The following is a 24533-nucleotide window of genomic DNA, read 5'->3' as shown; positions in this document are numbered from 1 at the left end:
TAAGAAGATCGATTTTCTATCTTGGACAGACCTGAGCTCTTATTTTCATTTTTTATACACTATATGACCATACGAACAGAGTTCAAGTTCACTTTTTTGGGCAAATGCTTTTAAGAATAAATGATGGTTACATTGCTGTGCTTATTTCTTTGGTTCCTTCATCACTGTACCTTTGAGTATGTATGTGTGTACACACATGGGAGATGGAGATGTGGAGATGTCTGGAAAGTATCCAGGCCTATAACATGAAAAAGAGAGACACACATAGCTGGATATTTTCCAGACAGTCCTTCATGTATACATCCATGCAAATGTAGCTTCTGCCATGTTACTGCAAATAGAAATCTTAATCAGAACATTCTGAGGACTGTTTTAACTTCATTAAACATCATATATATATTACATATGTATATTTCATGTATATATGTACAACTTCATGTTTTTGCTAAGGTAGACTGGATGCCTCTTTATTCTTTTCCCCTTGCCATATCAGCTTTGTTACCTGAACTTCTGGAAATGGAAATATATCACCTTTCATCAGAACTAAACCACGTACAGCCTCACTTGCCAGTATGCGGAGACGTGACACGACTATCATTCAACTGCTGCCAAACATATGGCTGAGATAATGGCTAATTGAGATAGAAACTGACTCTCCTTCCAAGGCCACGTGAACCCCTTTCTTCTCTAGGATTTTTATGCTATACATTTCTTGGTTTATAACATTAAAAAGCAGTACATCTAAAATAGATTATCTTAATTGCTATAAATAGCACTTCACCATATTCTAATTGAATAAGTATTACCTCAGTTTTATAAAAACAATGCTATAAGAAATACTTATACAAAAATTTACAATAAAGTACTGTACTTACAAAAAAAATTCAAAATTGCTTGGAGGCATGGAAGATTCTGCACTACTGGGTCCTGTTGACCCTTTCTAACTTACCTAGTTCAAGCCTCTTTTAATTTCCTGATGCCCCAGTCACACTCGGGTTTTTCCTTTCCCACCTCAGGGCCTTCTGCTTAGAATTTTTCTTCATTCTCTACTGTAGAACGTTTCTAATCATTGTCTGATTTTGCCTCAAATGTCTTTTCCCTGTCCAGCCAAAATAAAATCACCTTTCTAGTCCCATTTTTTATAACACTTGAAATTTCTATAGAGTGTATTAAACACTGTAATTGCATATGGTTGAAACCAAGTTCTATCAAGGCTGAAAACATATCATTTTTATCACCATGGTTTCAGTAAATACTCCACTTGGCAAACAACATAGTATAAAAATAATGTTTTGTCTTCTTTAAAATGAAGGTAAATATTATCCATGTTTTCTGATACATGTTAAAAGAAAATTAAATGTTGACATAAAAAGTGGGTTCTAAAGTAGACATACAAACTGTCATTAAATGACATGGCATACACTCCATCAATAACAGTGAACAAATTCATATGTATGTCTTAGCATTTTTTAAATGATGCATGCCATAGACCTATGTTGTTGCCTTTAAGTAGTTCAAACAATAATGAGAGGACATAAATAACTTCTCATGATAGTTTTAGCTGGTAAAGAGGGATGAGCTGGAATTGATTATGTGAAGTGAAAAGAAACAGAATAGAAAAGTCAGTAGATAGAAGTAATAGGGATTCCAGAAACTGAAAGAAGTTCCCATGTAACTGGGATGTAGAAAGCGAATAGGAGATTTATATGAGATGTAACTGATTAAGTGATCAGGGGCCATGAACTAGGTCATTGTTGTGGACTGCATGTTTGTCTCACCTCCTAAAAAATCATTATGTTGAAGGCCTAAGCCATAATGTGTCCATATTTGGAGACGGGATCTGTGAAGAAGTGATAAAGGTTGAATCACAAGGGTAGGACATAATCTGAAAGGGCTGGTGTGTTTATAAGCAAAGAGAAGGACTCTAAAAACGTTAGTGTTTACTTAAAAGCATAGACCAATAAATAAAGCAATCTAACACCAAATGAACAAATGTGGAGGCATCATGTTACAGACTTCAAACTATATTACAAAGCTATAGTAACCAAAAAAGCATGGTAATGGTACAAAAAATAGAAACATAGACCAATGGGGAAAGAACTCAGATATAAAACCATCCACATACAGCCAGCTGATCTTTGTCAAAGCAGACAACAATATGCATTGGGGGAAAGAAGCTCTCGTCAATAAATGGTGCTGGGAAAATTAGATCGCCACATGCAGAAGACTACAACAGGATCCATATCTCTTTCCACTCACAAAAATTAATTCAAGGTGGATAAAAGACTTAAATGTAAGTCATGAAACCACAGGACAATGCTGGAAAAACTCTTCTAGATACTGGCCTAGGCAATGAATTAATGAAGACTCCAAGGGAAATCACAGCAACAATAAAAATAAATAGATGGTATTTTTATTATAAATTATAAATTTTAAAGTTTCTGCACAGCCAAGGAAATTATCAAGGGAGGATACAGGGGGAAAATATTTGGAAGCAGTATATCCAATGAAGGGTTAATAACCAGAATCTACCAAGAACTCAAGTAAAACAGGAAGACCATAAAATAAAAAATTAGGCAACAAGACATAAACAGATGCTTTTCAGAATATGATAGACAAATGGCCAATAAACATGAAAAAATGCTCAATGTGACTAATCATCAGGAAAATGCAAATTAAACCCACAATAAGATAATGGTGCTAGGAGAACTGGCTAGCCACATGTAGAAGACTGAGACTCAACCATGACATTTCATTGCTAACTAAAAGATATTTAAGACATGAAACAATAAAAATACTAGAAGACAGTGAGTGGAAAATTCTTGAAGATATTGGCCTGGGAAAATATTTTATGACAAGGATCCCCCTGGCAATTGAAGCAACACCAAAATATGTATTATTGGGATCTATCTTGCTAAAAGGCTACTGCATAGCATAGAGCACAGTCTGTAAAACAGACAGCCTTCATAATGGGAGAAAGTTTTTGCAGGTCATAATTCCAACAAAGTTCTGATGACTATGGTCTGCAGAGAACACAGATTATCTACGCAGATGAACAAAAATCATTTTACCAAAAAGAAATTTGCACCAGAATGTTTATGTAGCCCAATTCATAACTATCAAGTCATGGAAACAGTCCAAATGCCCATCAAGCCATGAATGGACTAACAAATTATGGTATATGTATACCATGGAACACTATGCAGCCATAAAGAAATGGAGACTTGGCACCACCTGTGGCTCAGTGAGTAGAGTACCAGCCCCATATACGAAGGTGGCCAGTTTGAACCTGGCCCCAGCCAAACTACAACAACAACAAAAACAAAATAGCCAGGCATTCTGGGGGACACCTATAGTCCCAGCTTCTCAGGAGGCTGAGGCAAGAGAATTGGCTAAGCCTAAGTGCTGGAGGTTGCTGTGAGCTATGATACAGCACTCTACCAATGGTGACAAAGTAAGACTCTGTCTCTTGGGAAAAAAAAAAAAAAAGATGGAGACTTCACATCTTTTATGTTTACCTGGATGGAGCTAGTAAAGTATCTCAAGAATGGAAAAGTATCCAGTGTACTCAATACTACTATGAGGCCAATATATAATCACACGTTCATACAAATGATAAAATGCAAATCTAGTCCAGAAAAGAGAAGAGGAAAGGGGAGGAGGGAGGACAAGTGGAGGGAGGGTTTTTGGTGGGATCTCACCTAATGTGCATAATGAAAGGGTACATTTCAAAACCACCGACAGAATATCATAAATGTCTTACCACAAAACATAAGTGAGGTGATGGTTATGTTAATCAGTTTAAGAATTCCACTGTATTCCCTTATAAATCATATATCAAATCATCACATTGTACCATATAAATGTATACAGTTATGATTTAATAAAAATTAAATTAAAAAGATACCATCTTACCCGTTGGATTGGCTTTTATTAAAAGTTGCAAAAACAGTAGGTACAGTTGTGTATGCAGAGAGAAAAGAACACTTATAAACTGTTGGTGGGGTTGCAAATTACTGCACCCTATATGGAAAAGAGAATGGAATTTCCTCAAAGAAGTAAACGTAGACCTACTATTTAATCCAGTAATCCCATTACTGGATATTTATTTAAAGGAAAATAAGTCAGTTTATCAAAAGGACACCTATATTCAAGTGTTTATCACAGCACCATTCACAATTGAAAAGATACGGAGTCAACTCAAGTGCCCATCAATGCATGAGTGGATTCATCAAATGTAGTGTATGTATACCATGGAATCCACGGACTACTTAGCCATGAAGAAGGATGACTTAAAGCCTTTGCAACGATTTGCTTGGAACTAGAGACCATTATCAAAAAAGAAGTATTAAAAGCATGGAAAAATAAACACCACATGTACTAACTATTAAATTGGAACTAATGGATAAGCACACATGCACAGAGGGAAGGAAAACTCATTGGAAATCAAACGGGGAGGGAGAAAGGGGATGGTGCAATGCACACTGTCTGGGTGTCTAGGTGATGGGCCCATTTATAACCCTGGCTCAAGCATTTTAAAAGGGACCTATGTAACCATAAATATGTATATCCCATATTATTTTGAAATAATTAAAAAAATTAAATTAAAAAAAGGAATTTCTGGGCTTTAGAGGAACTTAGAACCAATGGAACTCTAGATCTTAAAGGACTGTTCTCAGAGTCAGGCTACTGTATTTGTCAGATTCTCATACTTCATGTAAGAATCTTAGCCTGCTGTAACCTTTCCAGTCACCACATGCATTGAATACCACTCATATCAATGAAAAAGTACTCCAACCATCCTTTGGGCTAATTAAAAAACCCTCAGGTGTGTATTTTTATAATTGTGTGGCAGGAGCATATATAACCATTCCTAAAATGTGGATTTCTGATTTAGTCTACTTCAAATGCTGATTAACAGTCCCTCCACTGTAAATTGAAGTTAATTTATTTACATTTATACCATTCTATTTGTACTGAAATATCTTTAAATATAAATCATCACAGAGTCAACAGAAGGAAGTTTTCACTGTAGATGTGACACAATCATTATTATAAGTTTGCTTTGTGACAAGTTGTGAAAATAAATGGAAGAAAATGAATGAGAATGGTCTTGTGGGAAGACCACTTAAAGCATGTGTAGAGAAGTTGAGGTCTCATGGGATAGAGAAAAGTTTGGATAGAGAAAAGAAGCATATTTGAGAGCTTTTTAAGATGAAAAATTAAAATTTTCCAATGATATTTTAAATGCTATGAAGTAGCTTAAGATATCTAGAATGATTTTTAAATTTACTTCATCAGCTAGATTGATGGAGGTGCTGTCTACTGGGATGAGGAACATTTATTAAGAACCAGGCTTGGGGGCAGAAGAGTGTAGTTGTAGACTTAGGCCAATTGATCTTGCAGACACCTTTATACTTTCTTAGATGCTAGGAAAGCAGTTTTATGTACAGTGTTTCTCTTGAACTAAAAAGAAGTTTGTGGTGATATAACTTGGGAGTCCTCTAATCATCCATGATTATTTATTAGTGTGGTTGGCCATATCTAGAGAGGGAGGAGCATAAAATGTGAAAATAGTAGAGAACTTAGGACTGAGCCATGAAGAACTCTTAGTTTTAAGGGCCTTTTATAGGAAGGTGAATTTTTGTTTACCAAAAAAGTTTGTAAAAGAAAAGTAGTAATAGAGAAAGGAAGACTACTAAGAGAATATTATAGAAACTAAGGGAAGGAAGGGAGACTTTCCAGAGGAGAGGACCATCGTTAATACTGCAGCGCAAAGTCAAGAAAAGTCATCAAAAGAGGAAGGCCATTGACCTTTGTACGACCCATTTGTGAAGAATGGAGCGGAAGATGTAGGAAGTGAAAGAAAAGCAGCTGCAAGTCCAGGAACTGGCCAGGGTGCTTTGAGCAGGTATCTGAGCCTGGATCCCTTTCTCTCTGGGCAGTGCCCTTGTCCTTCCATTTTGCCCTCTACCATTATGTAATATTCTTATACCATGTACCCTTATGTAGTAAAAATTGCTGTTTTGGCTGAAAATAATTATTTTGGTTTTCGCTGTGAGACTATTTTTTGCAATAAATGACCCTTTATGTAGGGAATTCTCAGCATTGTCTAGCTGATGGGTGTATAATATACCAATACTTATAGACTTTTGTACTATTTTGTCAATAGTCACTTGTGTACATGAGATAACGTGGACAGTATCTGTAAGGCATACAGGAAGGAATACTTTTGTCATTTAGCTTAAGTCATGAATTGTACGCTTATGATTTTCCTGGTATTGGTTCCACAATTGTTTTACTCATTCCTTTTGGTTCTTTAACGTAAATTATAAATTATAGATGCTGCTACAACATCATGAACTCTGAAGTAAAGGACTCCACTTGGGATATTATTAATTCTAAGCATAATTAGATTCTAACTAGCCTAACTCTGATTATTTTGTGTATTTCCAGCATTATAACTACATTTGTTTTCAAAGAAGTCTCTAAGGCTTACCTGCTATTATTTCACAGGAACATTAAAAACAAATTTTTATGGTGATTATAATATGATGTTCAATCAAGATGAAAATGTATTGTAGCATTGGCCAAAAGCCAGAAGGAGCTTTATCCCAATATGATTTTTATGTACCACCATTGCATACACTATTGTTAGGAATTTGACATTAAAGAAATTCTCTTCCTTTATGTATGATTGGACTTGAAGTTTAACATTAAAGGAAAAATATTTCAAAAATAAATTTTACCCTTGTTAGTAAAGGAAAGCCCTAATAAAATTTTCCACCACCATTTTTTTTTCCATCTGGCTGAATATGTTTGAGGCCTTGAAATATGCTCAGTTACTCCAGAAAGCTTTTCATGGGCGTTTGGGGTGACATAGTATCCTGTTCATACATGTTATAACCTTTTCCCCATTGAAACTTTATGATCACCTGCCTCTTCTGCTAACTAAGGATTCCTGGAAAAAAGAATGAACGATTCTCATCAATTTTTGTAACGTCATTGTTTATCAGGCTGCATTTACATAATAAGACTGGCAGTTGACTTATATTTAAGCATCAACATAATCACAGTGCTGTTTAGAGCTTTCTAGAGAGGTTTTCATTCAGTAAAAACCAACTTTTAGTTGTGGAAACAAGTTGCAGAAAAGTGTGCATGCTCCTGTCTTTGCAGTCTTGATTCCCTCTCTGGGGCAGGGTAACATAGTATCTGAAACTTTAGGTACAGAAACAAAATGTTAGAGGTGGAAGTAATTAGAGAGAAACTAGTCCAGTGGTCCTTCACTTAGTGAATAAACCTTTTTGTGTCCACTTCCACTCTCAGTGGGTCTATAGTTGTACAGTGGACATCATTTCCCCCTTATTTGATATTGATTCTATCTACCATTGGGAATAGTATCCCCATCTTCCACTCCTATTCAGCATCCTGATTCTAGAGGCACATAAAGGATTCAAGACCTTTGCTAGTTCTAGTTGTAGATCTTTGTGCCTCTTTTATAATTAGTTAACATTAGAAAAATACATATATAAATTTAGTTCTCTACTTCTTCAATTAGAATATTAATTCAGGGAAGGAGTATTAATATACTATCTCCTGGCTCGGCCACTGTGGCTCAAGCAGCTAAGGCACCAGCCACATATACCTAAGCTGGCCGGTTCAAATCCATCTCGGGCCACCAAACAACAATGATGGCTGCAACCAAAAAATGGCCGGGCGTTGTGGCGGGCGCCTGTAGTCCCAGCTACTTGGGAGGCTGAGGCAAGAGACTCGTTTGAGCCCAGGAGTTGGAGGTTGCTGTGAGCTGTGATGCCATGGCACTCTACCCAGGGGGATAGCTTGAGGCTCCATCTAAAAAAAAAAAAAAAATACTATCTCCTACCCACCCTCTTATTCCTACTCATGTTGTTCCTCAAAATATATTTATTGCATCAAGTCATGTATGGTCAGTAACCAAAAGGTTATTGAAAGATTAAAATTAAAGAGATCTCTAGGTCTTTCAGATCTAATTATTTTCATTTAATAAATGTAATCAAATACATGTCAGTATAAGAAAGCCCACTGTTTCAATATCAGCAATGGTTCTAAGCTGTATACGGTGCATATGCTATGTAAAAATTATGGCCTATTTGCATAGAATGCTTACTTTTCCAACTAACAAGTGTTCCAGTGGTTGAGTTATGCGAATTTAGTTATAAAATGCCCTTGTAGCCTGTAAAATTTTTGACTTCATGAAATTAGCAAAAGAAAGACTAAAACCTAGTAACCTCTTCAAAACTGGAATTATAATTGGAAATTTTAGGATTTCAAAAGAATATCTGTTCTGAATTTTTGTTGCATGTTTTAAAATAGCTAACCTCTTTCAGGCTTGCTTTCTTCTTTAGTGTCCTTCCCTCAGGAACTTAAAAGAAAAACTAAAATGAAATATCAGTTCACTAAAGCAAGCAAGCATGCTGCCCCAAGGTTTGGCAAAGTGCATCTTGTCTCACTGCTTCTGTTAAGGCATCGACAAGGAGAAAAAAATAAGTTTACCAAAGTCGGCCCCTCTGGCCAATCTTTCTTACTTGCAAATAATGAATCCAAGGGAAAAAAAAAAAAAAAACATCTTGTTAAAAGTTTTCAAAAAGTTTCCAAAATTTTATGAAAGTAAAAAGTAGAAAAATAACACTGCAAGTGCAGGCCTGGCGAACCAAGCCACAGGGTGAGTCACAGTTCCCACTTCAGGGCTGTGAAGTGCTCTTCTCAGCAGATGGAATTTCTCTGCAAATGCTGCGTGAGGTGTCCATGTGATGGCAATAACTAAAGCCATTCATTCAGAAGGATGAATTCACAGGTATATTTAGGAGCACAGAGATAGTCCAAATTGGAAATAAAAAAGATTTCAAAAATAAGGATAAAAGGATTACTTTGCAGTGCTAAATAATTTGATCTGAAATTGGAATTTCATCAGAATTAGCTTCTGGACTGAATCCTTGCTAGCCTGAGCTCTGGCTAATACCTGAAAACAATTTTTATGCAACGTGGAAACAGTTGGCAAATGTGTCTTTTAAAATGTCTTTGATAACCAAAAGTTAAACCTTTTAATGTTTTCTTCATGTTTACCTAAAGTATACCAGTAGTATACTTATATTAAAGGCAGAAATGACTTGTACATTTTCATTGCAAGTTTTAAATGAAAGTTTCCAATTATACAATGAGGGGTCACTGATGCAACTCTAATGGCCACTGTGGAATCATACGCTCTTTCTATTCAGAGCATTTAATAAATATAGGTGGATATAGAAATGAGAGAAACATCTGCACAAATATTAAAGCTGCAGAAGTTAGAATCACCTAATGAAGGCCACAGTTAATTGTCACTATGAGTGTTGTTAAGACAAACTTGTCTTACCATACGCCCTCTCCACTCCTTGAGTCACATGTTAAAATTTCCCACAAGGAAATGATTTAGTTTGTGCAATTCCTCCCGGAGCCATTAAGCCAGTGGAAATGTAACAGCACTGAGAACACAGAGCCATGCTTTGGTGTTCTGTAAATGTGTTCTGGGAAACACTGATGTGGAGATGTGCTTCAGATGGGGACAAGCACGGCACATCAGAGAAGTTGGGAGAATACCCCATGCCGTTCCTCTTGGAGAATTACTGTGTATGTTAGCATAACTAAGGTTGGATTCAATAAAGGAAATTTGACTTTGCTACCTGTATATTTCCCAAATCTTAGATGGCATTAGAACTGTTTGGTCAAGTAGCCCCCACTAACATCAAAGAAAACTAGTGAAATAGGAGCTTATTTCAGGAAGTACTGGGATAAGGTCACTTTGCAACTGGAATCAGTGCCAAGCCACTAAAACTAAGAGACGGTCTGTGTATTCCAGACACTGGAATGGAATATCCTTTTATAAACGTTCACAAAATCCATCCTACATTCCAGATTACACAAGTTCTGAGAGTCTACTGGCATGAGATGGGTTCTCAGAGGCTTGTCATCTCTAGGTGCAAAAGAATCAGGGCCTTGCCTTACAAAGCTGAGGAATAGACGTAGAAAGATGATGACTACACACGAAAGGACTAGAACATCCTGAGACCTTCCCTGGTGAACTTTCCATTCAAGTCGGTTGTATTTCTCACACTGGAACTTTTTCAACAACTCCATAGCCACCTTTCATGGCCTGCAGTCTTTTTCAGATGCAAACCTTTCTCTACACCAGTAGGAGAGTAATATCTAAACGACACTTCTGAACACATAACTCACATCCTTAATGTCTTCTAATGATTCCACATCATTTTATGGATAAAATTTTCAGAGTTTCTGGAATTCCTCATGATTATGTGGTCTTCCCCCCACCCCCAGATTTGGTTGGAGAAACGCTTGCATTTATCCAGGTGATTTAAGTTGGTAGAGCCAGTGAACTAGCCTATTCTGGGAGGTCTTAACTGTACAACAGTCTGTGAGTCATACATTGTAGTTAACATGAGTCTTTTGAGAGAGACCATAGTAGCCCACCTTATAACACTTAATACATTGCCTGAAATAACAGGGTCACCTATTGCCCATGTAATTTGAAAGATGTGATATAAAAATCACATGGACATCCACTTTGAGGAAACATACTGGGCCTGTTTGAAGTTTAAACAAAGAATCATTGCACACTCATGCAACTCAGTGTGACACGGGGAAAAGCCCTGTCTGTCCGCTGCTGTTTTGTTATTTCTTACACACAGCTTTCAGAAAGGAAAGAGCGAGCATAGTTGGGAGAACTTTGACTAGAGAAGATATTATGGGCACTTAATCAGTGAAGCACATTAGGGTGGTCAACTCCATAAAATAAAGTGCTTTGAACGAAAGCTGTGCTTATTCCCAGGGTGAACATTAATGGATATTTCAGCACTCCGTATGGAGTAGAAATGGTCAGTTCATTTAGACGTTGACTCTGGAAGAGTGAGGGAGAGTTCTTACTTTACATCCCTCCCCTCTTCGGGCAATACGGCATTTCAGGACTCCAATTTAGAAGTTCTGTGTCCACTCTGTCGTTTTTCCTCCTGGCATAACAATTCACGGCTATAATCTGCCTTTCTATTTGTGCAGGTAGCATCCATTTATGTAACTATTAGGCTTAATAAAGTGACAGAAAACACAGCCTTAAGCAAATGACTATACTATCCATCAAGTCAGTGACTCAAGAGATGATGCCATTATATATAAACGGAGCCGTTGGTCAGCGTTTCCACCAGCAGCGGCGCATTGCTGCTTCCAGGGCTCTCCTATTTCCTGTTATACAAAGTTGAAAGCTTAAGTAGCTGTGATGGGAGGCACTTTGCATTGCACACACTCAATCTCTCCTTGAGCATCACAGTCTCTGACAAATACATAAATGAACTGGAGGCACTGCAGGTTATGTGCATTTTCATTTCAAGAAGATTGCCTTTTTATTGTTTCTTATTTTGCATTGATACTCTGAGGCTGTAAAAAGAAAAGTAGAAATAAAAGTGGAAATGAAAGTGTTACAAGTGAGTAATGTTGTCCAGGGGCCTTAGCTTTGAAAGCTTACCATTCATTTATACAGCAAAAAAGAGAAACAGTCTTACCAGTGATTTTAATGTTCTTAAATGCCTCCAAATGTTTCTGTTGACTAACTTATTCCCAGGGGGTCCCTATAACTTTTTCAGGTCACCCAGGTACTGCTTTCTAAATTAACCGTGCTAGGAAATTCAATTACTACTGTACTCTTTCAGTGGCCTGAAAGAATAAATGGTCTTCCTGAAATGTTTTTCTCTTTGGAAAGGCCTAGAATGTTGGAGCTGGATAGTACCTTAGAGGTTATCTGATTCAGTGCTCTAATGATCAGACTGTCCTGCAAACTGGCTTAAAAATACAGATTCTCAGGCTTTGTATTCTCAGGCTCAGAGAATTCTCTATAGATTCTCTTAGATCCTCTGTTACGACACATGTGACTTAGAACCCAGGAACCTACATTTTGTAGTAAGAATTCCAGATGCCTCTTAGGATCAAGCTGGTTTTAGGGAAAACAAATAAATCCACCTTTTTTCTTTGAGGGAGAGGAGGAAGCAGATCCCCAAATAAATGATTAAGTTATTGATCTAAGTTATATCATATGACAATTTAAATATTGAGGTTAGGTCAGGAAAAAAAAAGTTGATGGGCATCCTTTTTTCATCCCATGGTAAGGAAGGGGAGAATTTAGTTTCTTAGAACTTGCACGACCTTCTATATTGAATAAAATAATGTCAATGGGAGAAGTGATAGGAGATGCCGTGCTGTGTCCACACTAGTGGTTCTCAACTGAGGGTGACTTTACACCCCAGGTAACGTCCGAGGGTGTCTAGAGATATTTATCATGTTAAAACTAGGGAGTGTCCTACTGGTATTTCCCGAATAGAGGAAGGATGCTCAGAAACCTGTTAGAATGCACAGGATTACTCCCTGCCGCCACCCCCCCCCAAAAAAAAGAATCATTTGCCTATTTAATTCCTTCTTGACCTCTCTCTGACATATTTTGGAGGAATATTTGGAGCATTTTGTTTTCTTCTTAAAATTAGATAGACCCTCCGCATCAAAGCTTAGGGACCATTTGTTGGCCCATATTGGGCTACACTGGACAAAGTTTCTGATCTCCGTAGGATCATATAGTAAATCTTTTCAGACTCCCTCCTCCCTGTTCTTCTGAGGTATCTAACCCAGTTCACTCCTAGAACATCTTAATTATGTGTGTTTTTACCTTTGACATTTTGTGTCTAGAACCTCCAGATTCTGCTTCCTTATGTCATCTACAAGCTGTGTCAATATCTGCTGATTTTGAAAGGAAACAGGGACAGAGGTTTTTGGCTTCCATCAACCCAGAGCTTAAGTGAATGAAATGCTCATTTTACATAGAATAATTTATTATACTAAGTGAATGTGAGTCTGTTTTCCTGCTATTTCTCTGTTCTATTTCCTTCTGTCTCTGCTATATATGTTTAACTCAGATGCTCATCATTTGTTTCATGAACTAGCATAATCAATAACTAACATCTTACCATTTTTGCAATTTTTTGTCATTTCCCCACCCATTCTCTATCAATTTTCTTTATGAAGTGCTTTTCCTTATTAAATCAATCAATAGTTCTCAGTTTGGGGAATGTTTCCCAAACTCGGATTATGGGTGGAATATTTTTAAAGAGGAAAAGATTATTTCATATACTTGTACATATTATTATATTGTAAAATCACTTACGTGTGTTCAAACGTAAAACCAAATTAATCCTGTTTAAGTTGAAAGCTTAATATAACTACAAGACCAAGACATATTTTCAGATAAAAAATGATGTGAAATTTTTTTTTTTTTGGCCGGGGCTGGGTTTGAACCCGCCACCTCTGGCATATGGGGCCATTGCCTTTTCAGCCACAGCCACCGCCATCAAATAAAAAATGAAACTAATTATACAATAAATTTCAAATTTGTCATATTGATCCAATATGAGAGTTAATATTGTCCCAAAATTGTAGCACTGCTTTTATCAACCATAGTCCTTTTGTTTTCACATATCTATGCTGTAAGTTGTAGTATGGCTTAATTTTTCTTATTCTTTATTTTGTCTGGCATGAACACTTTATTTAAATATGAAAGCTGCATTCATTCTTTCTGCATTAACCCAGGTCAAATGACTGGTCTACTGCAGTATAACCAAAATGCAGAACTAAGATAAACAGAAACAAGAGAAATGGATTGACAAGCTATACTACCTAAGTCTCACGTTATTTTCTTATATTTTTATAATATTCTATTATGTATTCTCATTTTTATAATATAGTGAAAGAAAAAACACAGAGTTAAAAATTCTCACTGTTAACTTATATCAGACCGTCAGTTCAAGAACTGTTTTTGCAGTAAGAGGAAACAATGACCTGGAGAACTGAGTATAAATGTCATAGCAAGGCGTGTAAATTCCTCAGTACGCTGCTCTTTTCTCAGCTCTCCAGGATCAGCCACTGGGCACCTCAACACTTATTACCTAGTGTTACTGAGCTCACCAGGTCGCTCTTTCTCTACACTGTCGCAGGTCTCCATGTGTGGCTTTTGCTTCTTTGTCAATGTATTACTTTTTCTATTAGTTTTTTTTTTTTTTGAGATGGAGTCTCATTTTCTTGCCCTAGGTAGAGTGCCATGGCGTCATAGCTCATAGCAACCTGAAACTCCTACGCACAAGCGATTCCCCTGCCTCAGCCTCCCAAGTAGGTGGGACTACAGGTGCTCTCCACAATACCTGGCTATTTTTAGTGACTGTGTCTCACTCTTGCTCAGGCTGGTCTCAACTCCTGAGCTCAAGCAATCCACCTGCCTCCGCCTCCCAGAGTGCTAGAATTACAGGCATGGGCCACTGTGCCTGGCCTTTGATTCTTTATATTTCTAAATCGTCCTTCAGGAGATAGCTTAGGTATCATTTTTTTTTTCTAAAATCACTTCTAGAAGCTCAGGTTGAAATGTTTCCCTATTCTGTAGACTAGAGGCACCTATGCACAGCTTCAGCCTATCCCCTTCTTTATAACAGTGACCATTTATTTCTTCTCTAAGCCATAAGCTTTTAAGAGTAGAGAATAAACCGCCAGCACCTAGGTCCAGGCCCTGTCACGCAGTAGTTCCTAGGTAAAGAAATAGAGCTGTAGGGAACCATTTTTAATTGAAGGGCTATTTCTGGTCACCATTTTTTTTTTTTTTGAGTTTTTATGGTTAGATTGTTTTGTATTACTTGATGCTGAATATACTTTGGAAAAACACAGTATAGTTAAAAAATACATTGGATTTGAAGTAAGAGGACTTACATTCATATCCTGTCCTGTTGTTTGTTCTTGTGTGTAAAATGCAGTTAAACCATCACCCTTCCACACCATTTTTGTAGATGTGCAAAATCCTGGCACACTGTTTGGCCCATAAGAACATACTCTGTAATTGTTAGTTTCCTTTCTATGTTATTGCTTTACTTCTTTTAATGGCCTTTGGTGGTTTGAAATTACTATTGTTCCCAGTAAAGCTTCAAATGCGTACACTCCTTACTGCGGTTAGATTGAGGGCCAGTATGAGTTGTTTTTCTGACTAAGCTGGAAGACTGCTATATAAAATAGACAACATAAACAATCTCTCCTTTTCATCCTCATAGGGTACTTTTCTCCTTTAACTATTTATATTCATTCAGAACGTATTTCTTTTATTTCATTGCCACAGGCATGAGATGGCCTTTACCTTGTTCTTATTACCTAGGGAAATCTGTCTTCTTCCATCTCTTTATAGTCTCTTTTCAGCAGCATCGACTTTGAGAAACGTTTCCTTTGCCTACATACATTATTGAGTTTCCTTTTTTATGCTCTCATATGGATACTAGACCTGTAGCTTTAATTCTTTGGGAAGAGGCTTAAGATTTACCAATGAAACAAAATTTACTGTAGAGGTCATGTCCTGTGGAGTTAAGCAATATGAAAATTTTCTCTAAACAGTGGGTTCTTTCTTATCTTTCACATACATTTTATAAACAAAGATAGATAAAAGGTAGATCTGAAGGCAGTTGAGACAAGACAGATGTAGTTGGTGCCAATAATGGGGGGAAAGGAACACAAAGACTGCAGTTTGCTCATGGTAGGTAGAAATGCCACCTGCAAACTGCAGGAGTTACAAGGGAAAATTCTTAATAATACAGACACTTACGGGTACAAGAAAATTTGGGCTAGACGGAGAAGAAAGGCTTTGCAGTTGTGGGAATTACTGAAGGATGAACTAAGCTACTAAGGGATGCGGTGAGTGTCACTGAGACAAAGTACCTGAGTTAACATCCAGAGTGTGAGAATATGAAATCCATTCATCACAGAGCAGCTGGCAAGAGGCTCTGCCCACTGGAGACCCTGCTCCCACAGATTCGTCTTTGGTTCTGTGCCATCCCGAGCACTGACAGCAGTGTATGCACAGGGGGCGTTTGTATGGGATTAAGGCTGCACCTGGCAGACCCTCGCCCACTCCACCTTCAGCCTAGTGTTCAAATTCAATTCTAATTAAAACTTCGGTGTCTTCTGGTAAAGAGATTTATGACTAATGGGAAATATCTTAGAACTTCAGAAGAAATTCTCTTCGCTTTTGTTTGCCCTGCTTATCACATTCATGAAGAGATCACTTACCATATGGTAGTCAGTAACAGAGAGCCTTAGTCTGGTCTTCTAAGCTGGGGATCAAGTCTTCTGAGCTAGCAAATGTCAGTCAGGAGTTAGAAGCTTCCACGTAGTGACCTCAAGCACTCTTATGTACATGTTGCCTACATTTGGGCCAGAGTTAATATATGTCATTGCTGAAAACTGAACATTGTTTGACAACTTGCACCAAGGAAGAGAAACTGAAGGAACTCTTCAGGGTGTTTCTGCTTCCAGATTTCTTATCACAGTCTGGTTAAGAAATGAAATTATTTGGGCTACTATGACATGCACATCTGATTGCATTATTTTTGACTTGTTCTTTGTATTTCTTTTAGCTTCTTTTGAGAATATCAATATTCATTGATGCTTGAGATTGGTTTAGGAAGTTCTTTCTATGCTTTTGTGTCAGCTATTTTGTATGTGAAGTTACATCCCTTGCTCTTGGAGAACTTTCAGTATGTTGGCAGAAAAGATAATTCTTTATGTTAATGACAAGGCAAGCCACAGGCTAGAAGAATATATGCATTATCCAAAATATACAAAAAGCTCTTAAAATTCAACAATAATAAAATGAGCAATCTGTTTAAAAATTGGGTAATAGGTCTAGAAAAGATACATCCCCAAAACGATATATAGATGGCAAATAAGCCTATGAAAATATGCCTGACATTCTCTGTCATTAAACAGCCTGTACACTTACTAGAATGGCCAAAATCCAAACACTGGCAACACCAAATATTGGCAAGGATGAGGAGGAACAGAAACAAACACTCATTCCTGGGTGGGGGGGATTCAAAATCATACCAGACACTGTGGACAGTTACCGACAAAACTAAAGGTATTGTTATCACATGATCCAGCAATCATGTTCTTGTATAGTTTACCTGAATTAGCTGAAAACTTATGGTAAGACAAAAACCTGCACGCAGATGTTAATAGCAGCTTTGTTCATTATTGTCAGAATGTGGACACAGCCCAGATTAATTAAATAAATACATCAATTGTGGTAGAGCTATATGATGTAATCTTATTCATCGGTAAAAAGAAATGAGCTGTCAAGTCATGAAAAGAAATGGATAAACCTGAAATGCATGTTATGAAATAAATAAAAGCCAATCTGAAATGATTCCAACTACATGATATTCTAGAAAAGGTAAAACTATGGAGATGGAGACAGTAAAAAGATCAGGGGTTGCCAGTGGTGAGCAGGCAGGGAGGGAGGAACAGACAGAGCACAGAGGGCTGTGAGGGCAGAGAGACCATTCTGTATGATATGATAACGGTGGATGCAGGCCATTATACAGCAGTCAGACCTATAGAATCTACATGGAGAGTAAACAGTGTAAAGTATGGGCTTTAGGTACTCTGTCAGTGCAGGAACAAACGCTTCCCTCTGGTTGATGTTGACAGCAGGGGATGCTGGGGGTGGGTGGAGTCAGGGGATATGCGAACTCAATGCTTTCTACTCGCTTTTGCTGTGAACGAGAACTGCTCTAAAAAATAAAGTCTGTTGTAAAAAGAAGAGATAATGCTTCAGTGTTCAGTGGTATGAAGTAAGAGTTATAAAAAGCGTGGTTAACTCAGAGAAGACTCATTCAGTCTAAAGAGGTTTGGAAAAGACTGCGCAGAAGCAGAGACTTTTAGGGTGGGGTTTCCAGGGCAAGTAGAATTTTACCTGTACGAGGGAAGGCTGGTATTATGGGCAGAAAAGGAAAAGGGAGGAGAAGGGGATTAAACAGGAGGGAGAAGAGGCCTGGCCTACTCTGCCCACTTGCCATGGCATACTCATTGGTGAGAGAGCTGCAGTTCAAATCCAGGCACCATGATAGCAAAACTCCTCTGCCTTCCCACTACACCAAGGGATGGTGCAGGCAAAACATTCAATCAGGGAGGAACTGGGATGAAGATCAAATATCACTGCCTTTTATTGTTTGTTTGTTTTTCTAGGTCCCTTTGCAATAAAATAGACCAAGAGCTGCAATCAACTGCAATCCTATTATACCTTCATGATGTTTTCCTTGGCCAGAAATGCACTAAGGACTCTCAAGAGTCGAAGAATTCAGCAAAGTATGTCAAGACAGAAGCATGTAAAACACTCACCAGATTTCCATGATAAATATGGCAATATTGTGCTTGCTGGAGGAACCACTTTTTGTGTTGTTGCATGGGTGTATACAGTAACACAGATTGGAATAATGTGGAACCTCTCCCCTGTTGGCAGAGTTACCCCCAAAGAGTGGAAAGTTCAGTAACCTTCCCAGTTGCTATAATGCACAATTGTTTTGAAACAAACCTGGCATGTAAGCAGTCTACTACTCATTAATCTATAGCACAACTGAAGAAATAAAATACATTTGAAGTCTTTAAACAGTCATTGCAGATGGTCATTATATTGCCTGGTAGCAACACAGTAGCAGTGGGTAGAGATGACAGAGGATTATGAATAACAGATGTGATGAGGTGGGAGAGGTTGGTGCCCTTCACTGTGAAGCTACACGTTCACCTGGCTTAGGCCTCAGAAAAGCTGAGGAGAACTGGGGGAAATTTGAAAAGTAGGCTCGGTGCTGTTCTTTCAGTGACACAAGTCAGAAGATCAGCAACAAGTTATTCAAGCTGCCACGGTGTCTGGTGCTCTGTACCAACCTTCTAAATGTGAAATGGTTGGCGTTTCATGTTTCCTTTTCCTATTTAATATACTTCCCTCTGTGGCCAGCCCTCACCTGAAAATATAAAGGGAAGGGAATAAGTAGTTCAAGCTTAACAAAGTTGACACCTAGAAACCTATAGTTGTTCACCCTGTGTCAACTTGTTATCAACGTTGATATCTATGTGCATCTCTAACCATATGCACATACCAATGACAGTAACACAACAGACTTCCGCCTCACATAATGCAAGTTTCCCTTAGAAAGTTAAAAACCTACTGTCTCCCAAAAGAGGACACAAAGGCCTCTCAGGGTGACACTCTGGACTTCCAGTGTAATGGTGTCATTGCCATGATTCCCAGTGGATCCTTAGGGGTATTAGTGAGAGGAGTCACTCTCATATTCACCACTTGATCCCGAGACCTCTAAATCCTGGCTCTAGGGCAACAGCACTGTGTATTTGTCACTTATTTAGAGCCTGTCCAAGCATCCCAGGAGACATTACCTCAGCCAACAGGGTGCTCTTCAGGGTGCTGTAACGACCATGTCAAAAGACTATGATACCCATCTATCAGTGACGAGAAACAGTGAGACCAGTGACTCCCTAAATGTGAACCCACTGTTGGCACTTCATCTCTAGAAAATGAATTGGTTAAAATCTCAACCAACTCATTTTTTTGAGATGAAGTGCCAACAGTGGTATTCCACGTGTGATATGCCACGATACGGAGAGAGGCATTGTACAAGTCCCCGGGTGATAGCATTCACAGAAGAGTTACAGGGAGAGAAGGTAAGTCCACATGCTTAGGAAATGTATATTCATGTGAGGAAAAAGTGCTGCTTTTCTCATGGTGGAACTTGTCCATGAACCAACCTGGCACTGATGGCCGGCCCATACACTCCCTTCCCCCAGGGAATGTTGCCCAATGGAGGTGCAGTGTCTGCCCTTTTATGGGTTGGGCACTGAGCAGCAGGATAGCCAGGCTGCCTTGGTAAGTGGAAGGCTGCCTTGTGGAGCCAACGGGTAACTGCATTTATGCTGCCATGGCCACTTTGTCTCTGAGTCACTGTAAAAGCACAAGATATCTGGGAAAGTGACTGGGTCATCTTATCCACCTGATTGCTATGATACTTCTCTGCCGAATATCCTTTTTTTGGCAGTTCTTGGCTGGGGCCAGGTTTGAACCTGCCACCTCCGGTATTTGGGCCCGGCGCCCTACTCCTTTGAGCCACAGGCCCCGCCCTGCCGAGGATCCTTTTGGTGAGCATTTCTATGGGGCATGAATATCTTCTACTCTCGCTGACATGGAGAAGTCTATCCACACAATCCAGCCTCAACTGCCTGGCACCAGTTTTTCAACAGCTCTCCCTTCAATTTCCTGAGCATCTTATCAAGCCATTGGCTATGAATCAGTGTAGAGGAGTCACTCTCATATTCACCACTTGATCCCAAGACCTCTAAATCCTGGCTCTAGGGGAACAGCACTGTGTATTTGTCACTTATTTGTCTCTTACCATGCAAAATGAACAACTACGTGCACTATTAAAAGTACTGCCCATTAGGAAATTTCTCTTTTCCTTCAGGGCCACCCTGGAATTAAACTGTATTGCTGAGGCTGAACGCTTTCAGGTATGGCCAGCATATACTGAACCAGACCTGGATTTCTTCTCTAAATGGCTAGTAATCAGAAGCCATATCTGCTTACCCTGTGTTCAGAGTGACACGAGATTTTCCTGGACACACAACTTGTAAACAATGAAGCTAAGACTCAAGCCCAGATCTCTCTGGCTTTAGAACCTTTGCTTTTACTTGGAAGCTACACCGTTCCCCAGGTTTCTTTGGTTTTGTAGGTGGGATATTCTGGAGAAGGATTCAATGCGAGGAAACTAGATAGGAAGCCATCATAGATTGTTGTGAAAATTATGGGAGTCAGTGAACTCATGGAGGTGGGGATAGAGAATACATGTAGCATAAATAGAGTATTTTAAAACAGCAGTCACTTTATTCCTCACCCTTTTCCTGAATATTTTCTGATCTGAGATTAGGATTAAAATCTACCTTTTTCTGTTTATATATGTATGTGTGTGTGTGGAGAGAAAATGTGTATATAATTTGTGGAATGTGGGTATATTATTCATTGTATACACATTATATATAATGTGCGATTTGTATATAAACATACATAGATATATGCACATGCATATAGGTAGTTGTAGATACACATATGTACATATATATTTTAAGAGAAAAATTATTTTAAGGAGTGTATACAGAGGGTGCCAAAAAATGTATACACATTTTAAGAAAGGAAAAGTAGCTTATACTCAAGTCACGTTTGATTTCTGCGATTCCAAGAAATACAAAATCTAATATACACATGATATATCATGAGTATTAACTGTTTTAATGAACTTTTTCCTTTCTTAAAACATATATACATTTTTGCACCCAATGTGTCTGTGTGTGAATATATAATCATCATGATACTTAAACAATTTGGGGCCACTGCTTTCTAACATGGTCACTGGAAATTACATTAAGACCATATGCAAAATATCAGATGAAAGTCATTTTGTAGTCGCATGTGTCTGAAAGCTAACTTTTCAATAAACTTATCAAATTATGAGCCCTACACGTATATGTGTGTGTGTATTATATACATAAAATAAATGTTATATGGTTTGACACTATTTGTAGAAAATTAGATGATTATTATGAGACGATGTTATTGACAGTTATGGAGCATGCATTTTTGCTTGCTGTCAGCAGAGACAGAGAACTTCATTTTGACGTAGGCTCTTTATTTGGACAATCTGGGCTGCTAGGGCTGCATTTCTCCACTAGTCTGGGTGGTTAAGTTTGAATAATTAGTGGGAGTAAGTAATTACAATTTCCTATATCAATGTGTTCTCCAGCTGTTAAAGAATGAAATGTTTTTCTCATTTGAAATTTACAATAATTCTACAAAGTCTATTAACCTGTCATTTACCTTGTTGAATACATGTGTACCCTTCCTAGCCATAAACTGCTTAAGTGACATGGAAATCACTTAAAAATTGAGATGTAATGGAAATAGAATCCACATGTCTTGGTTTATGGTCTACTGTGCCTTTAGGAATTTCATGTACTTTCTAAGAAAAGACAATTCTGACCTTATCCCAACTGAGGATGGTAAATGGATAGATAAATGGTGTGACTATATGGCACCTACTGGGAGAGCTGGTGAGTAAAGAATCAGGCCAGAAGACATGGCCACATGATGGTGTGTGTTTGATCACTCTGATATACACACAGACACTTTAATGGGATTTTAATAGTCAGGTCCAGTACATGACTATTCTTGATTCATGATACAACCTTATCAATAGTAACAGTAGAACCTATCAAAAAGACTGTATAAACATTGGTCTCAGGTATGAACAGTGGATATATCTCTGTTAAGGAGTTTCCTCCTCAAGTCTTTTACTAATGGAACAGATGCCCTGTGTGACATCTTTAAGGATATAATGTAATAAAGGTTAAGTGAAATTGCAAGGCAGATCTCAGTAACCATTGCAAAAACACATTTTAGCAATGAAAAATATACCCTTTTTAAGTGAAGTGTCTGCTAATTTTGGAAATTGTTCAAGTATCATGATAGTTCCTTATTTATTTAGAAAAGTGCATACATGTGTGTTACGCATCATAAAATCTTTCACACTTCTCAGTAACAACCGTTGCTGTCCCGGGGGGAGTAACATTAATTCACGCAGTGTCTTTTATTTTCCAATAACCTTTTACATTACAAAAAAAAAATCTGCAACTTCATTTTCTTCTCCTATCTGGAAACCATAGAAACCAAAGTGAAATTATAGCTAAGAAGTTCGTCACTGGGCTATCTCAAGCTGATCTCCATGGAAACATTTCACATTTTCTTGAAATGAAAGATCTTCCAATCAGACACACAACCATAAGTGATGGGTGTCTGACAAATATAACAACAAGGAGAGAAGTACGTGGACGTGGGTATTTTATTGGATAATATATACAGGAGGTTTTTAAAAACTATTTTATAAATAAGAACAGTTAAATGGTAAATATGATGCCAACTACAGAAATAAAGTAAAATACAGTTTTGAAAACATTCTGTTACTCTTTTCACATATTGTTCTTTCGAGATTTTTGCATTAAAGACGACTTCCTAAAATAGTATGGACTTTGGATTCAGAAAAATCCGTGTTCAGTGCCTCACTCAGCCCTTTACTATTTGGTTCATCTCCTTCATTTTCTTAGTGTAAAGTTGAATAATCCTTGATTTGCAGAGTTTATCTGAAGATTGGATGAGTCAAGGTATATACTTCATAAGTAATTATAAATTTGTGTCTTGTAAAATAGATGAGTGATGGGGATTGGTGGTGATGGTTTCAGCTTTGTAAAGAATGGTAATAAGTGGCCAGTACTGTTTTAAAGGATAGAGATTAGCTATGAATGTCACATTCTCTAATGTCAAGAGCTTTGACCATGATTTAACCTTGACAATATAAAAATTATCTCTAGTTCAAAAATCAGATATCTAAATATCTAATATCTAAACAGTCCCTTGAAAGATTGCTTGGACCTGGGTCAGCTGAGTAGGGTAAGAGAGGGGCTTCTTTACATTATTGGCGTGGGTTCTAAAAGAAGCCTGTAAGGTAAAAATCATATTTTCAAAATTACCTTAACTCACACATATAATTTAGTATTCATTTAACTTTCTGTTACACACATATCAAATGTATACAGTATATATCTGCCAAGATAAATGATGAATGTGATTGTAGGACAGACTCGCACAGAGTGTAAGGACATGCCCTTTTGTGAGAGCAAAATGAAATCGAGAACACTCAGAAGCATGTAGACTTACTGAGCAGAACAATAAATAGAATTTTCAGCCCTCTGTCCGTTTTTGTCTTTATTATTCTGTATCTTGAGTCCCAGTCTCTTAGTTTCTCCCTAGCCCGCTCTGTCTTTCCTCTGTCTCCGTCTCTATCTTTATCTCCAAGCCTATATACACGTAGTTGAATCTGATTTTGTTAAATACATACATTATGTGATTCCACTATATTACCATAGAAACAATATTAAAATAAAGCAGCTTTTAAACCTCTTCTGCTGTAACACATTCTGAATAATGGATGTAGGACAGACTTCTATGAATGTATTCAGAATGTGATTTTTTTAAAAAACAGGCAGGGAAATAAAGTGAGAAACAAAGTGAGAAACACGCATATTTTTGTGAGTTAAGAAGCTGCACGTATTTATAAAGGTATTTGAGACGTACAAAATTACATTGATTGTGGAATTTCTCATACAAATATTAACGCTAAGGAAATAACTAAAGATTCCGAAGGCATGTGATGACCTCAAGTATGTTAACAAAGGGGTTAATATCCAAAGTAAACAAGAAAGTCACATAAGTAGACAAGAAAACATTTTTTAAATTAATTTTTTTTTAATTTTTTTTTTTTAGATAGAGCCTCAAGCTGTCACCCTGGGTAGAATATTGTGACATCACAGCTCACAGCAACCTCCAATTCCTGGGCTTAAGCGATTCTCTTCCCTCAGCCTCCCAAGTAGCTGGGACCACAGGCACCCACCACAATGCCCAGTTTTTTGTGTTTTTTTATTTTTTTATTTGTGTTTTTTTTTTGGTTGTAATTGTTTGGCCAGCCTGGGCTGGATTCGAACCTGCCAGCTCT

General features: G+C 37.8%; 1 protein-coding gene across 1 annotated transcript; it reads left to right on the top strand.

Moving 5' to 3' along the window:
- The first annotated feature begins 18176 nt into the window (after positions 1-18176).
- Positions 18177-18422, top strand: LOC100965534 (cytochrome c oxidase subunit 7B2, mitochondrial). Its single transcript, XM_003794618.1, has one exon. The coding sequence runs from the start codon at positions 18177-18179 to the stop codon at positions 18420-18422; it is 246 nt and encodes an 81-aa protein (XP_003794666.1).
- Positions 18423-24533: the final 6111 nt, after the last annotated feature.

This window comes from Otolemur garnettii, unplaced genomic scaffold (genome assembly GCF_000181295.1).
Source record: "Otolemur garnettii isolate 467f Iridium unplaced genomic scaffold, OtoGar3 scaffold00083, whole genome shotgun sequence".
NCBI lineage: Eukaryota > Metazoa > Chordata > Mammalia > Primates > Galagidae > Otolemur > Otolemur garnettii.
This window is presented reverse-complemented; position numbering and strand designations above follow the sequence as displayed.